General features: G+C 49.5%; 2 protein-coding genes across 3 annotated transcripts in view; one reads left to right on the top strand and one right to left on the bottom strand.

Annotated features, from left to right (window-relative positions):
- The window catches only part of MRPL36 (mitochondrial ribosomal protein L36), a 1556-nt gene extending 1293 nt beyond the window's left edge, over positions 1–263 (bottom strand). Inside the window, exon 1 of one of the 2 annotated variants that reach the window (XM_011953132.1) lies at positions 149–263. The gene's annotated coding sequence lies outside the window, so the exon portion shown is untranslated. The remainder of the gene's footprint in view (positions 1–148) is intronic. The other variant, XM_011953131.1, reaches the window with a different exon arrangement.
- Positions 264–1654: 1391 nt separating this feature from the next.
- NDUFS6 (NADH dehydrogenase (ubiquinone) Fe-S protein 6, 13kDa (NADH-coenzyme Q reductase)) lies at positions 1655–16152 on the top strand. Its single transcript, XM_011953130.1, has 4 exons — positions 1655–1816; positions 2602–2655; positions 14488–14610; positions 15952–16152. The coding sequence occupies exons 1-4, from the start codon at positions 1685–1687 to the stop codon at positions 16015–16017; spliced, it is 375 nt and encodes a 124-aa protein (XP_011808520.1). The 5' UTR covers positions 1655–1684; the 3' UTR covers positions 16018–16152.
- Positions 16153–16715: the final 563 nt, after the last annotated feature.

The raw sequence follows: 16715 nt of genomic DNA, 5'->3' as shown, positions 1-16715 counted from the left end.
GCCCCCCACCCTGGCCCTCCGAGACCCCCAGGCCCCGGGCCACGCTCCTCTGACCGCGACCCACTAGGAGAGACAGACCCGAGGGTTTCAAGGTGGCCGGCCCCACCCTTTCGCAGCCCCAACCCTCAGGACACCCAGGACCACTGACCAGAGAAGACGGTGCCCGTACCTGGCCGCACGCTCTCACCAAGCGCCGGTCCCCGCATCTGCGCACTGGCGCGCCGACGCCGCTGCCAGGAAGAAAGATGGCGGCAGTGGGGTCACGTGGCGTGCCCACATCCAGTGCGGGGCGCAGAGACGCAGCCGCGAGTGCGCAGGCGCTGGAGTCCGACGCATCACTCCCCAACTGCGCACACCCTGCGGGCCAGCGGGATCGGCGAGTTGTGGGACTGGAGCGCTCTCGGGAAAAAAAATGTAAAAACAGGAACGAAAATGGATATCCGGAACGAAAAAGAAATTACAACCAATTAGACTTTAGAAAAAACTGCCAAATGCCAATGTCAAAACAAACTGAGAAGGAGGACATGTTTTTAAGTGGACAGGAGAAATGTAAACAGGTTCCGGGAAACGAGTGGAGACGGGCAGTAGTTGCCGCTGGTTACGGCTATTTTCCCCAACATTATGAGAAACTTCAGACATACAGAAAAAGGGAAAGAATTTTACTGTGAACACCCATATACTTGCCACCTAGATTCTACACTTAGCTCGCCTATCCCTGCCTTTTCAGAGATCTACCCGTGACTCCATCCGCCTTCCTTTGTGTGTCCAGGTGAGTTGCAGACGGGGCTGCATCCACCCCGCGCTCTCTGCAGGCCCCAACGCTTCCTCCCAGCTCCCACTTTTCGCACCTGACCCGGCGAACACCGGGCGGGCCGCTGGAGTTTATCAGCTCCAGAACAAATCTCTCTCTGACCACCACGTTTGCTGGGACATCTTTCCATTTTCAGGAGGTTTTCACGTGCATTCTTGTTTCTCATTGCCTTTCCCCCTCTTCAGTATCTCCCCGGCCACTCATTCGTCCCTACTGTTTTGTTCTTGGAGTCACCTGGTCCTCAGGCTCTGACCACAGCAAATAAAAGCTGGATGCTGGAGCGTTAAGCTGGGATTTATACCAAGTCAGCTCTAAGCAAAACGGGCCTTTTTAGAGGCTGTATTTGCATGCTGTAAAATCAATTGGTGTACTACGCTCTGTGGCAGAAATCCCCCAAATATACTTTTCCTCCGCGGTTCCCCATAACCACACTCAGGAACGCTTGCCTTGGACGAGGAGAATGCACTTCCAGTCTCTTCGGCTAAGCAGACGACTCCTTCACCCAATATATGTATATATTTTTAGATATTTAAACGTCTCATGATTGTCGGTTACCATAAGAATATAAACAATGTATTTTCAGTTTACATCCTCCCTTGCCTGTCCCCTAAATAAGAACCACTGAGTATTCCTAAGCGCTGAAGATTGCGCACACCATTGCCTGCCTCATCAGGGCCCTAGCTCCAGCCTGCGGCTGCAGCTGCGTGAAGCTGCACCTGCGGGCGCAACGGGGCAGCGCCTGCGCACCCTCTGCCCCTGCCCGCGCGCTCCCCAGGGCGAAATAAGTCCCGGGGGTTTGGCGCCGCCAGAAGCCGTGCGCATGCGTCCGCGCTAAGAGGGAAGTTGCGCCGGGTCGAAGGTCAGTCGCTCAAAATGGCGGCGGCGATGACCTTCTACCGGCTGCTGAGCCGGTGCGGCAAGGCGGCGCGGAGTCGGCCCCTGGGCGCCAGGTGTTTCGGAGTTCGGGTCTCGCCGACCGGAGAGAAGGTCACGCACACTGGCCAGGTAACGGCCGCTGGGTACAGGATGGCCCTTCCTCCGGCCTCTCCTCAGGCGGCTGGTGGCGGTGGGCTCGCCGGGCATCCGCGGCTCTGGTTCTGCGCCCCCAGCAGCGCAGGTCGTGGTAAGGTTATGCCTCTGTCGCTCACGCGCCGGGGAGGACGCCCACGGGTCGGGACGGTGGCGGCAGCCTGTAGCGGTGGGTCTCGTCCTTCCAGGGCCTGCGGGCTCTGGAACGGGAAGTCTCCCCAGTGGGCAGCACTTGCTGTGGACTGGCTGCCCATAGGAAATCTGTGGCCGCCAATTCTTTGGGTCAGAACGTTTAGAATTTGTGTAATATTCAGTAATAAATTTTAGTAACCTGAGAAGTCGGTTGTAGTCCAAAGCACAAAAAAGTCGTAAGCCAAAATGAAGAACAAGTGTCTCTGTGTATGTTGGAATGTGCCCTAGTAGATTTAAGAGGGGGATAGTAAAGCTCTGACCATATGCGAAGGAAGGTTGGAGGCGGTTCTCCCGGGTCTCAGGATTTGTCTCTCCGCCTTAGCTCCCCCTTCCCGGGCTATGTCTCTGTGCTGCTCTCTGGTTCAGGTGATCACCCGTTTTCATCCCAGGTATCTTGCTAAAAATGCCCCTGATTACACCGAGTACTGTGCCCCTCACTTGTCTGACTTTTCATCAATGGCCTAAAAGTTAAGAAAAACACTTCCCTGTAATATTTATGATTGATATGAAGTGACTTCTTTCAGAATTAGGCTGTAAAAGTCATACATGGCCTTTTTGTTTTTTTCCAGGTTTATGATGATAAAGACTACAGGAGAATTCGCTTTCTAGGTCGTCAGAAAGAGGTGAGTAAAAGATCTATTGAAGAGAGGTAAGCTTTCATAAAACTTTTATGTAACCAACAAGAAATAATAATATATAAGATTTAAATAAATTTTTCCCATATTGCAAGCACCCTAACAGTTCTGGATGGGGTTCTACCTTTCTTATAATATTAATTGTGTCTATTTCTGATTTGTTTCCCCGTGAAACACATAACATTGTAACCGTAGTTCTGGTTTACATATAAATGGAAGTGATCTTTTTTTAAATTCTTGTGCCTTACTCTCCTGAGACTCTCAGATTTCAGTAAATCATATCAACTTAAAAAAATTACTCTTTTAACCACCTGGAGGTGTGTTTTTTATAGTTTTCACCAAATAAATTAGTATGTGTTTTTTACAGGTATTTACACTGACAAGCTGAAAATGGCACATGAGTGTTTCTTCCCTTAGTGTGTTTGTTAGCTCTGTACATTGTAAGGAAAGATCAGTTCAGATGCCTGTGAGTGACCACTGGAGAAAGAATGTTGAAATTAGAATCCTTCTGCCTAAATCAGCCTATTTTTTTTTTTTTTTTACCTGACTCCTCTATCACTCATGTCTATGAATTCCTGAATTCTTAATTAGGTCAGGCTTGCCTCCATGTTTCCTGAATTTGCTTCCTGAAGGAAGCATCCTTCACAGCCACCTTATTCACTCTTTTTCCCACTTTGGTTAGCCTGGTGATTCTTCTTGTTAACACCTTAGCTATCCTTAAATCATGTATTTTCCCTTCTCCCTCAATCTTGGTTATGTTATCCATTCCCAGTGTGTAGTTTTTCTACTTCTATTCCAGAGCTACAGGGCATTCCAGAAAAGCTCACATGATCATGAATTGACTGTAAATTCACATTCTCAAAATTCTGTTGGTTCACTGTTGTATGGTTTGATGGGTGGGTGTCAGAAAAGTTTGTTTTATAGTGGTTATTTGGCAATGCCGCTTGAGTGTTGGATTGAGAAAGATCCTGCGGCCTGAGCCACATTGAGTGAAGGAGTGTGTGCCATGATTGATTAGTCATGTCTACCAGGATCATGGTGGTGGAGAGGGGCTTGTGTCTGGTGGGTTTACCTCTCAGAGTAGAAGCCGTGTGGACTTGCAGTCTAACAATTGTGAGGCTGAATCACAGCATGGGTTCAGTTTTCTCATTTGTGAAATGGAACCGTGTGAATATTTTTAAGCGAATCATAAGTCTCCAGTGAGATCACACATCAGTTGTTGAGTAAGTGGTGGCATACGGTAAGTCCTCCTTCTCTCCATCCTCGGAAACTCTTTTCTGTTTATTCTTTGACTTGTTAGTGTATTTCCCAGTAGAAGTGTCTGTTCCATATGCCACTTTCTCCAATGCTGTAGCCCAGTGATTCACACAGAGGAGCTCATGCATTGGGAATGGGACATTTCTTCTGTGTGCAGGCTGTCCTGGGCATTCTTGTTAGGTATATGAACTTGACATTTGGAAGGTGGAAACCGATGGATGTTGAGAGGATTTGCAGGCCCTTTGTTCATTTTGGCAGTGATCGTGGAGAAGGGGAGATTTCTCCTAGTGTGGAAGGGTATGGTTTCTTTTGGCGGTGACCATGTAGAAGGGGAGAAACCAGTGGATGTGGGGAGGGTTCGCAGGCCCTTTGGGTTCTTTTGGCAGTGACTGTGGGGAAGGAGGTTTCTCCAGGTGTGGATGTGGTGTCCGTTCTCAGGTTTCCTGGGCATCGATGGGTGGTTGTTACTGAGGCAGTGGCTGGACTCTACATCCCTGCTTTGTGGGTGTCGTGGCAGGGTTGTGGGGACAAGGTAGGAGCCTCAGATTGAGCAGTTCCGGAGCAGATTGGTCCTGAAGCCCTTGGGCTCATTCATGCAATCTGGCCCCCAGCCCAGCTCCCTATCTCAGCTCTTGCAGTGACATGGCAAGTATGTGGGTCCCTGTCACAAATGCCTCTCTGCTGAACATGCTTTGTGTAGCTTCTGGTTTCTGGTTGGTGTAGCACAGGGTAGCAGGAAATAGCTTAAAAAGAAACCAAACAGAATCAGGATTGGCGAAGCCAGTAAGGGTGGGTATAGGAGAGTGTGGTGGTGTCTGTGGTCGGCAACTCACCCAGGCTGTCCTGGCTGTGATCTCAATGCTCCAGCCGGCCCAGCCTCTCCAGTGCCTTCCCCCGTTTACCATCCCGTGTGTTCAGGGCACATCTTGGCATCACACCTTGGAGGTTCAAGGCATGTTTATAACACGATGAGTGGGCATCCTGCCCAAGCTTTCCTTCTTTCAACACGTATTTGGTGGTTAGTTACTACTATTTTTAGTAGTAGTTGTTTTACTTCTGAGAGACTTAATTTTTTGGAACACTTTTAGATTTACAGAAAAACTGAAGAAAGTAGAGTTTTCACAGCCCCCCCCCCCCCCGCTCAGTTTCTGCTGTTTACTGCCATTTCTCATTAGTGTGCTGCCTGTGTCACAGTTGATGAGCTGGTACTTATACATTATTACTAACTCAAGTCCACAGGTTCACTCTTAATGTATGTTCTAGGGTTTGGATAGCTGTGTGATGACATGTGTCCACTGTGACAGTGTTGTACAGAGTTCACTGCCCTAAAAATCCCTCTGTGCTCTGCCTTTTCATCCCTCCTTCTTCCCAACCCCTGGCAGCCCTGATTGTACTGTCCCTCTAGTTTTGTCAAGTAATACCTTAACAAATAAACTGGGCCAGGTACAGTAGGCTTATGTCTGTCATCCCAACACTTTGGGAGGCCCAAGTGGGCTGATCACTTGAGCCTAGGCATTCAAGACCAACCTGGACAACATGGTGAAACCCTGCATCTACAAAAAATATAAAAATTATCCCAGCATGGTGGCACATGCCTGTAGTTCGAGCTACATGGGAGGCTGAGGTGGGAGGGTCATTGAGTCTGGGAGGTTGAGGCTGCAGGAGCCGAGAGCATGCCACTGTACTCCAGCCGGGGCAACTGAGCAAGACCCTATCTTGAAAAAAACGTAAATAAATAAACTGAATCTGAACTTCACCTGTAGAACAAGGATAGCAGGAGGCTATATAATTGAGCTGGTCTGTGTGGAAAAAAAGTGGAAAATATCTCTGTGTGGCTCCTGCCCAGCTTTGACCGGGGGCGCCTGCAAAGGAATCCGTGGCCCCCAGGCCTGTGACCGGCCTTCCTGTGAGGAGACTCCTCCCATGCTAAAGAATGTGCCGCCCACCCCCAGCCCTGAAGGAAGGACCAGAAGTCAGGCCTCACATGGTCCTGGAGTAGGGCACTCTGAGGCCACATGAGTCAGTTGGAGGGCTGGAATGCACTTGGAAGTGACCAGGTATTTCTCTACTGTTGATGAACGTATTTTCATTGTTTTATAGTGGTACAAGTGAAATTAAAAGCAGATAATGACTTGCCCTCTAATAGAAGGGATGATTGGGTGAGGTCTGCAGTGAGGTGTGGTATAACAACAATAGCAATAACAACAGTCTCATAGCCAGGTACTTGGCGACATCATTTGCTTGTTTGGTCAGAAGCTGGGGCTGCCCTGCCTGGCTGCATCTGGATTCAGGCTCCTGCACTGATGGGCTTATGAGGGCTGTGTGCTTCAGTGACTTAACTCGCAGGCTCGTGAGCATTGAGTCCGTGTAGACGAGGAAAGGCTTGGAGCAGCGCCTGTCCCAGGAAGCCTCAAGTGTGTGCTCACCCTACTCTGCTGCTGCCTTCGCCACCACAAGGGCTGGCTCCATTTATAGATTTTTTTTTTGAATACTGAATTTAAACATTAGCATCTATACACAAGGTCTTTTAGTTTTTGAAAAGAAGGAATTAGGCAGCAAACCCAGAACATCAGGAGGCTGGGATCCCTTGAGTGCAGCTCTGTGCAGCACCTCTCCACCTGTGTGTGTCAGGATCATGGAACAGCTGGAGGCTTCAGCTTGTGCCTTCATCTGCCCGCCAGTGGGATGGATTCTCTCTTCAGATGCTTGGCAGTGCGGAGTCACTCCACAGCTGGGCGTTTGGGTCAGAGTGAGGTTCTGCACATTTTCTTAGACACCTGGGCTGGCAGAGTTGAGTCCAGTTGTGACCCTGTGACCTCACCTGCCTGGCCCTCTGTTCTTCAGTAGCAGGCTTTAAGGTGCATGGTGCCACCGAGATTAGGAGCAGTTGCACGCAGTGCTAATGTCTACCTGGCGTGCTGTTTTGTTGTGATAATGTGAAGTTTTATCTTTCTGAGAAGAGTGTGTGCAGATTTTGTTAATGGAAACGAGTAGTGCTCACGAGAGAGGAAAACTACCAAGAGCCTCCAAACAGAAAGCAAGTGTGGGTGACGGCGTGGAGCAATTGCAACTTTGTGCCTTGCCTCTGGGAATGTAAAATAGCGCAGCCGCGAAGGAAAACAGCATGTGGGTTCCTCAAAAAGTTGAAACTAGGACTTCCTTCCAATCCAGTGGTTCCACTTCTGAGTGTGCCCAAAAGAACTGAAAGAAGAGTCTGGGGTACACTCGTGTCATAGCGTCATTCATTATAACTACAACCTGGAAGCAGCCCGGGGGTCCATTGTCAGCTGAACGGGTAAGCAAAATGTGATCTGCTCAGGAACAGCGGAATATCACTCAGCCTTAAGGAAGAACGCTTGACACGCCTTACAACATGGATAGCCTGGAGGACGGTGCGCTCAGTGAAGTGAGCCAGTCACAGAAGCAGACTGCGTGATTCCCCTAACACGAGGGGCCAGAACAGTCGCTTCTTAAAGGTACTGTGTGAGGTACTTAGAGGTACTGTGTGAGGTACTTAGAGGTACTGTGTGAGGTACTTAGAGGTACTGTGTGAGGTACTTAGAGGTACTGTGTGAACACTGCATGATTTCTCTCATACAGGGGACCAGAACAGTCGCTTCCTAGAGGTAGCAGGTAGTTGGTGGTTGCTAGGGCGGGGGGGAATTTGGAGTTAGTGTTGAATGGAAATGGGATTTCAGTTTAGGAAGGTGAAAGGTTATGGAGATGGGTGGTGGTGATGATTGCACAGTAATGTGAATATACATAGTGTCCTTTGAAATGGTAAAGATGGCAAGTTTTATGTTACCACAATTAAAACAAAAGAATGGAGAGGGAAGTGGCTTCAGGCCCACGCAGGAATCGACCAGAGGTTCCTCCCTGAGGCTTCCGTGGCTGGTGTCACTCATTCTTACTTCTCCCAAGAGGCCGGCAGGGCAGGGCGCACTCGAGTGGGGAAGCAAGTAAGACTGAGGCTGGGCCCACGTGGCGCCTGCAGAGGCTCTGCACACCCGTGCTGGTAACTCGTGTCACCACCCAGGACAAGAGCACACCTCGGATCAGCAGCGGAAAAGACTTGTGACATCTTTCGTCCACATTGAACTGTCTCTTGAGGCAGCGCAGCACCATCCGAACAGTGCTGGCTCTTGTGCCTGCACACACACACGCTGCTGGTCACAGGAGGGATGGCCAGAGAGCCGAGAGGGAGCCCTGAGGTACCCAGGGGTCAGCAGCTCCAAGAAGCAGCCACTGTTCCTAGGTCTAGGGGGCAGGAGGAAGAGATGGCATCACCAGGAGGAAGCTGTGAAAGTGCCTGTGTGGTACTGCCGGAGCTCCACGAGGGAGACAGGACTGGGAGTCGGGGATGGGTGCTAGGGTGAGGCCCCAGCCAGACGGTGGTGGCTGAGAAGGTCCTCTGAGAGAGGAAGACTGGATTGAGGGGCCTTGGAATTCCACCCTCCGCCTTTGCAGGTCATCTGGTTGGTGGCAGAGGCGGAGCTCTGTGCTTGCTTTTAGGTTCATCCTTGGAGGGTTTAAGAGGAGAGGTCTGCCTGAGTCTCTCTTGTCTTGAAGCAACCTGGGTGTCCTTTAGGGGGTGATTGAGACGCGGTTGGTGCGGTATGCGCCATGGCGCTCTCCAGCGCTTTTGTGTGGCTTCCTGCTTGTGTATGCTGCCCCTCCTCAGCTGCCCTCCCAAATACGCCATCTTGATGGCGGGATGAAGGCAATGGGATTTTAAAATAAATCTTCCGGATTAATAACCGTGGGTCTTTGCTTCCTTTAGAAAGACTTGGACTGGCAGAAACGATGGTTATAAAGTGAGGTTTATTTATCCCAGGACCCAGAGGAAAACAGTTGGAACTATGAATTCATGAGCCCCAGGTTCACATGCTTTGTCAGTCAGCCAGCGAGATGGGCTTTATTTCCTCCCTCGTGCAGCTCCCCGGCTTCCTCTTTGCTTCTCTGTTGTGTCTTTGTGTCTTGTGGTTCTTTCTCTTCCAAGGCACTGGCAAAATTAGTCACTGGATTCCAATATTCTCAAAGCAAGTTTGAACATGTATAGACAGCTCAATTACAGTTTGTAGAGCATTTTCTATGAAGTTACTAAGTTTAAAAATTAATTTGAATGAAAACCAGTTTTGCCTGTGATTTAAGAATTACATACTTATGTAGACATACATATATACACGTTTAGCTAAAATAATGATTGGCGTTAATGTTAAGAATGCCTGACGTTCTAAATAATTGAACTGAGCTTTTACTTTATTTTAAACCTTTATTTTAAATGTCCGTGAATGGGGTCGGTATTCTACAGAGCGTCGGTGATCCAGCTGGTGGTTACCTCCCTTTTGCGTTGGTTTTGGTGCTGTGTCACAGAATCACATACTTTATGTTTTATCTTTAATAGATGTAATCTCAGTTTGACATAATAGGACTTTCATTCCTAAAGATTTAAATCTAAATATTTTTATGCCTAATCATTTCATCATCAAGAGGTCGATGTGAAAGAGTGTTTGCTGTTTTTTACATTAGTGACGGACAAAGGACTCATTTTACAGTGGCTGGACAGTTCACTGTGTCTGATGTGCCATGTGCTTAGAGATGGCGTGCGGGCTGCCGTGCCAGTTCTCCCTGGATTCCCTTGTGAAGTGCCGCAGTGCCCTTCAGTTTTTCTTACCTTTCCCCAGGTGAAAGCGGGTGAGAATGGAGCCTTGAGTCTGAACCTGGAGTGAGGCTGTGTGCTGTGGCTGGGTGTGTTCACTGCCGGTTCTTTGTATTCCTGCGGTTGCTCTGAGATCTGGAGCCAGACGTTTGCTGGTGATGGGCGGTCCAGGTCACCCTTGAGCTGCGCACGCTAAGTGACGGGAGGGCATCCCGCGTCAGTCACCAGTGTCGAGGCATCAGCAGCCCTCCCTGTGGGGAGGTGGCCGGTCTCTTTGACTGCCGTGATCGGGGCCTGGCAGTTTGTTAGTGTGGCCTTCGTGACACATTGTCACTTAGGCAGACACCATATTATTTACACTATAAGGCTTAATTTGTATGGTTAGTTGCTTCGCCTGCAGCAGGGGTGAGCAGAATATCGCTCACTCCAGAGCCCACTGTAAGGCGCTGGGACAAGGCGAGGAGCGGGGACGAGGCGAGGTGCGGGCCGGCAGCAGAGGCTTGTGTTGCAGGAGCGTGCGGAATAACCTGGGCAGCGCCACACGGCTCAGGCCTCTGCTTTAATGTGGCTTCATTTTCCTCTAACTTCCTACTGTGTTTCTGGAAATAGATCTTCAAGGAAAAGCTTTTACAATGGTCATCTGTAACTGACAGAACCTCTTCAAAAATAAATCTTTCCGAAACGTACCTGTGAGGGAGAGCGGCGCCCTGCCTCCCACGGCATGTGTGTTCTCTGTGACTGTGTGTGGCACTGAATGAGCCTCTGGCCTCCAGAAATGAGTGACTTTGTGATGAGCCCTGTTGCTGCTTCCACTCTGGGGCGGGGACACTGTAGACGGAGCACAAGGTTTCAGGCTGTGTCATTAAGCAGGGGAACCCCAGGAGCAACGTCGGAGGCAGAGGGCTGTGTCATGCTTGGCGGGGCTGGCCGTCCAGGAGGGGACACGCAGGTAGACCCACGTCCCTGGGCTTTGGGGTCTGCTGGGGGTGTAGAGTTGAGTTCCTTCCCTCTACATGCGCAGACGCCGACGCTCCACTTCCCATAGCTTCCCCGTGCTTCGTGCCTTGTCTTCCTGGCACTTACTCACTGACTATTCCCAGGCGCAGCTGAAAGGGGCTGGCTCATTCCAGAGTCAGAGGAAATCAAGGCATGTCCCCTTTCCAGGTTCCCAAATTTACCATCGTGAGCATCATCACATACATTATTTGCCAAGCCAGGATGTTTTAATTGCTTTTTAAAAAAGGAAAATTCTGTGAAACAGAGGGAATAGTCTAGTGATTCCCTTTTCCCATGTACCCAGGCAGTCAGTTTCAACAGTTACCAACCGAAATAGTTGTCGGAATGGCCATTCTGGCTTCAGCTCTGCTCTGCCTCTACCCCGGCCCCACCAGCCCCTGGTAATTCTGATGTGAATCTTTGACATCATGGTACTGAGTCTAAATTTTATGTGTGTAAGTTGACCCTTGAACAACATAGGTTTGAACTGTGTGAATCCACTTAAGTGGCTTTTCTTTCGCCTCTGCCGCGCCTGAGACAGCAGGACCAGCCCTCCCTTCCTCCTGCTCAGCCTGCTCGATGCGAAGATGATGAGGATGAAGACCTTTATGACCATCCACTTCCACTTAATGGAAAGTCAATTCATTTTCTCTTCCTTGTGATTTCCTTCATTGCATTTTCTTCCTCTAGCTTACTTTATTATAAGAATTCAATATATGATACTTGTAACATGCAAAATATGTGTTAATCGACCATTGATGTTATTGGCAAACGTTCTGGTCAGCATCAGGCTGTGGGTAAATTGTGGGATGCAGGTTTCAACTGTGTTGGGGGTGGTTCCCCCAACCCCTGAGTTCAAGGATTAAGTGTACCTTCAAAAGATACTAACGTTTGGATTTTACAAGGAAGGAAAGAAAACACAAAATAACAAAACATATGAACATGACAACGATATTATCACACCTTAAAAATTATAATTGCTTTAAGTTAAATATCTAAGTGGTGTTAAATATTGTTGATCCTGCATGGTTTTAAAAATGTTACAGTGTGACTCTGAGCCCAAGTGAGTTCTTCCATGCAGCTGTTGGCGTCTCTGATGTCTCTTTTAGTCTGTAGGTTCCCATCGATCTCCCACGCTGTCTCCTTTTCTCATTGGAAAAATGTACTTGTTCGAGAACGCAGGTCATTTCCTCGGTGGAGTCATCCTCCGCTGGGTTCTACTGACCGCATCACTGCAGTGTTGTTGGACATGTCTCTGGTCTCTGCATGTTTTGGGAATTAGTTGGATCTCGAGGCTTGATCAGATCGAGGTCAGTGTTTCCTTCCTGGTGAGACGGCTGCGTAGGTGGTCTGTCCTCCATCAGGAGGCACATAATATGATTGGTTCTGGTTGTAGTAAGAGACTTTGATCATTATCTCCTACATCTGTGATTTCATAAGGGGTTGTAAAATGATGATATTATCCATCTTATTGGGTTGAATACTTGTATTAAAAGAAACCTTGGTGCTGAGGTAAAGTTTCTGTAGGAAAATCAGAAGAAATACTTGTTTCTTTCCCTTTATGTACCAGTCTTTAATGGGTTGATTCTCTAGTTTCTGTTTGTTTTGTGTTGCTATAACAGAGTACCTGAGACTGGATAATTTATAAGGAACAGAGATTTATTTGTTATAGCCTGGAGGCTGGGAAATCCAAGGTTGAGGGCTGTATCTGGTGAGGGTGGAAAGTGGAAGGGCTGGAGAGTGTGCATGGAGGGGACTGAACTCCTCCTTCTCCCAGGAGCCCGCCCACCACCTGTGAGGGCAGCTGGAATCCCTCATGAGGCAGAACCCTTGTGACCTCAGCACCTCTGAAGGCCCTGCCCCGTCTCAACACTGTTGCATTGACGATTCAGTTTCCAACACAGGAACTTTGGGGGAACACATTCAAACCATAGTACCTAGTAAGGTAATTAATGAGTTTTTTAAATATGTTTATGAAATCATGGGTGTAAAAATTGGTGTTTCAGCCTTTTGCAGTTATAGTCCCCTTTTCCCTCCAATTTCCTGTACCCCAGATTATCGCATGTGTCAAGTTTCCCCTGGTTGACTCCTCTTTTGACACAACCTTCGTTGCCTTAAAAGCTTCCCTGACTTGTGCCACAGTATAGTGTCTGAAGTTCATCCCATAACAGTTCCTGCCCTGGACCCAGAATCAGTCACTTTTGAAAGCATCCAGTCCCTTCCCTTTGGGGTGAAATGATGTTCAGAGACCACCGCGTGGGCAGCAGGGGTGCTCATGGCCGCTGTGTTAATCATGGTCCTGGGGATGGAGCTAGATGGAGCTAGAAAGGGTGTGTGTAGACCGGGCGCGGTGGCTCACACCTGAAATCCCAGCACTTTGGGAGGCTGAGGCGGGCAGATCACCTAAGGTCAGGAGTTTGAGACCAGGCTGACCAACATGACGAAACCCCATCTCTACTAAAAATAGAAAAATTATCTGGGTGTGGTGGCAGGCAGCTGTAATCCCAGCTACTTGGGAGGCTGAGGCAAAGAACTAATTGAACTCAGGAGGCGGAGGTTGCAGTAAGTGAAAATCGCGCCACTGCATTCCAGCCTGGGCGACAGAGTGAGGCTCGGTCTCAAAAACAGAAAAGAAAGGGTGTGTGTGAACATCAGACACGAAATGAGTCACACTGATCCTTCCAAACTCAGGTCAGGGTTCCGAGACTTCTGCTGAGCCAGTGAGCTGACCTCTCTAGTCCCTCCCCACACTGAAAATCCTGAGTTTTCAATAATAATTTTATTTGCTTTGCAAGCAGTTTTATTCTTAGGTGTGTCGTGTTAGAAATGTTCCTGTTACTCTCTCTTTAAAGTTTTTGGGAATTCCTTAGGTCCATTTGTCTCCTTTTTGTCATTTTAAAAGTGTAGTTTTATAACTTTGAAAAATGCAAAATATAGACTCAGAGTCAGATTTATGAAACTCGGAGGAAAGTCTAACGATCATGCTTGCATCCTCCTTCCTTTCCACCTCACGGTAGTAACTTCATTGCTTTCTCCTTTGGATTTTGTGTCAATAAGTGAGTATGTAGGCGGACCCCTGGTCTTCCCCGCGTGGATGAGTGGAAGCCTCCTGTCCACTTACACGGCCCGGCGTCTCCACGCAGTCCTGTGTCCCTCACCCCGTCGTGATGTGGAGACAGCTTTTCATTCCGTTTTGATTGTAACTCAGCATCAGCACGCAAGCAGGACGTGAAGTTCCCGGTCTTCCCCGCACACGTCCATGAGTCATACATGCCCAGGTGGGGGACACAGTGGATGAGGAGACCCGCTGTACAGCAAACAGAACACTGAGGAACGACCTAGCCAGCTTTCAGGGCCTCTGCGGCCCAAGGGGAAAGCCGGAAGGACATTGTTCTTCGAACGGATTGCAGCACTAGTGGCATTTTTGGCATTTTAGATAAATCTATCCCATCAGTATCACGTTTACGGAGGTGGATAACTGCATAGAGGTTCTGTGAGAGAATGTTCTTATGAAACACACATGGGGGCCTGTGAGGGACAGGCCAGAGTGGTACAGATGCCCTCAGGTAGGACAGAACGGTGTGGTGGGGAGAAGAGGGCACGGCAGAGCCCACGGGGCAGGTGTCGGTGTTTGCTGAGTCCACGGGGACAGAAGGGAAAGCCTCTGTGCTGCTCTGATTCTTGCAGCGCTTCTCTGAGTTTGGAACTGTATTCCAATGAAAAGCAAATGTGTGTGTGGCCCTAAATTTAATAATTGCGAGTCGTGAAGTTCTACGATGATAATAGTCAAATGAAGCATGCACCATAGATCCATGCTGATGGTACATGAATTTGTGTGTGGTGGGTTAAATTGTATGAAGTTAGCAAGTTTGCGTATTTGTTTATGTAAGTGTTTCTTCTTCTTCCAGGTCAATGAAAACTTTGCCATTGATTTGATAGCAGAGCAGCCCGTGAGCGAGGTGGAGACACGGGTGATAGCGTGCGACGGCGGCGGGGGAGCTCTTGGCCACCCGAAAGTGTATATAAACTTGGTGCGTAGCCAGCCACTGCGCGCATGGTAGGGCGGCCTGCTCGTCCTCATTCTCCCCTGCACACCCAGTGCCTGTTCTTTCTACCCTCTTCTCTACCTGCTCCTGAGGCGGCCCGTTCGGGGTTCACACTGCTGGCACATTCACCCTACAGCACCACACTACAGGGCTTACATACAGCCGCGTGTCCGCAAACCCCCTTTCAACTGGGAGTGGTGGGCGGCCTGTTTAGCTGGATCAGCCTTGATGTCCGCCTTCCTTTTCTTGAACACTCAGGCGTCTTTCCTCTCTGGGCGCTTCTCGGTTTGGTCATCATCTTAGCTCAGGCTGCCACACACAGCACCGCAGGCTGGGGCTGTAAACGGCAGAAACGCATTTCCCACGGCGCTGGAGGCTGCAGCCCAAGACCGTGGTGCCTCTGTTGGTTCCTCCTGGGGCCTCGCTCTTCAGCTTGCAGATGAGGTCTCCTCCCTGTGTCTTCACAGGGCTGTCCCTCCGTGGGTGACTCCTCATCTCCTCTTGTAAGGACACCAGGCGGATTGGCTCAGGGCCCCTGTGTGGCCTCCGTTTACCTTCATCACCTCTTTAAAGGCTCCATTTCCAAACACAGTCACATTGGGGGTTAGGACTTTGCGGGGCACATGGTTTATTTTGTAACAGTCCCTGTGTAATCTTTTATGCCTGGTGATGAGTGTCATATACAGGACCATTGAGAAAAAAAGAACACAGGACCAGAGAAAGAGGCCATGGGCTGAAGCTGGGATGTGGACCTGGGGTGCGGGGAGGGAGGGAGGCCACCGACCGCGGAGCACTCAGGGACTCAGGCAGCTGCTGGGCTTGGTGTTCTCACCAAAACAGTCCTGGTCATGGGACTTCAGCTTTGTTAGAGCTGACATTTATTAAAAGCTGTCATTGTCTTGTTGCCTGTCCTGAAAACGGGACAGTGTAACAGGCATCAGTGGTTAAGCCGCCTAGAGCGGGACTGGGCAGCCAGCATGTCCCCTCCTGGGCTCCAGCCCTGCGGGCGGAGCTTGGGTGTGCCTCACGGTCCTGTGCAGCAGCCACCCCCTGCTCCAGGCAGCTGAGGTGTGGCGGGTGAATGGAGCTGCAGGCCCACAGTGATGTCCCTGGGGTTCGAAACCCGGGGTTGGAGCCTGAGGCCAGGGGCTTGTGTCAGGCTGGAACTGAGACTGATAGTCTGCATTCTTACTTCAGTAGTAACTGAGTATTTTTATGTGTTTCTGACAGGCGGTTTCAAGTTTTATACATACATTTTCAATGTTTAATATCTAGATTTGAAGTAGAATATGGAAATACGACATCATTCCTTTTGAATGTTTTCAGGACAAAGAAACAAAAACTGGCACGTGTGGTTACTGTGGGCTCCAGTTCCGACAGCACCCCCACTAGAGCACGTGGCACGCTGGGGGCCCCGCAGCGTCCTGTGAACATTTCCACGGGGAAGACGAGCCCGTGAAGCTCGCTGGTTCTGTGCGAAGGGTATTCCCGGTGCCGAATAAAGGGTGTTGCTGTCCAGGCTGACAATTTGTAAGTTTGTTTCTTTTATCGGCTGGGCTTTGGACGTGAACATCCACACGGACATGGGTAGACATGGGAGTGGAAGCAGTGCCCGCTCCAGAGTGAGCCAGAGCTGCCTCCTGCTGGCCACCGCGTGCCTTACCGGCTGCTTCTGCGTGTCTCCTCTTATCCTGGGGCCGCGTGGGCTGTAAGAATGGCGGGGCGGGCAGGGGGGGAGAAGAAGCGCCTCTTGTTTTGCAGATGCAACTGGGCTTCCGAGAGTCAGGGCGGCTCTTGAGGTGCACAGGGAAGAGGGCGCCCAGGCCTCAGCTGGTCCTATGGGAACGTCAGTCTCTCTCCTGTTTGCGGCCTGCAGAGCTGGTCTGTCCCTCCATCCTCGTCCCTGTGTTGAAATGTCAGATCTTAAAACCCAGGAATTTAAGCACTGGTTTGAAGATATTGAGAGTCACCTACTGGCCACATTAAGGACAGTCTATGTTTTTAAGAGAGTAAGGATTATAATGTAGTGTAACACAAAAATGAAAGTAGATTTTGAGGGAAGAGAAAGGAGGCTTGCTAGAATGATCCAA

The sequence above is a fragment of the Colobus angolensis genome, unplaced genomic scaffold (assembly GCF_000951035.1).
Source record: "Colobus angolensis palliatus isolate OR3802 unplaced genomic scaffold, Cang.pa_1.0 Scaffold358, whole genome shotgun sequence".
Taxonomy (NCBI): Eukaryota; Metazoa; Chordata; class Mammalia; order Primates; family Cercopithecidae; genus Colobus; species Colobus angolensis.
This window is presented reverse-complemented; position numbering and strand designations above follow the sequence as displayed.

Bases quoted from the DNA above. Each gene is read 5' to 3' on its own strand.
- NDUFS6 (XM_011953130.1), top strand. From the start codon at position 1,685: ATGGCGGCGGCGATGACCTTCTACCGGCTGCTGAGCCGGTGCGGCAAG. The intron at 1,817-2,601 runs GTAACGGCCGCT...GTTTTTTTCCAG, and splicing joins AGGTCACGCACACTGGCCAG to GTTTATGATGATAAAGACTA. The intron at 14,611-15,951 runs GTGCGTAGCCAG...GAATGTTTTCAG, and splicing joins CGAAAGTGTATATAAACTTG to GACAAAGAAACAAAAACTGG.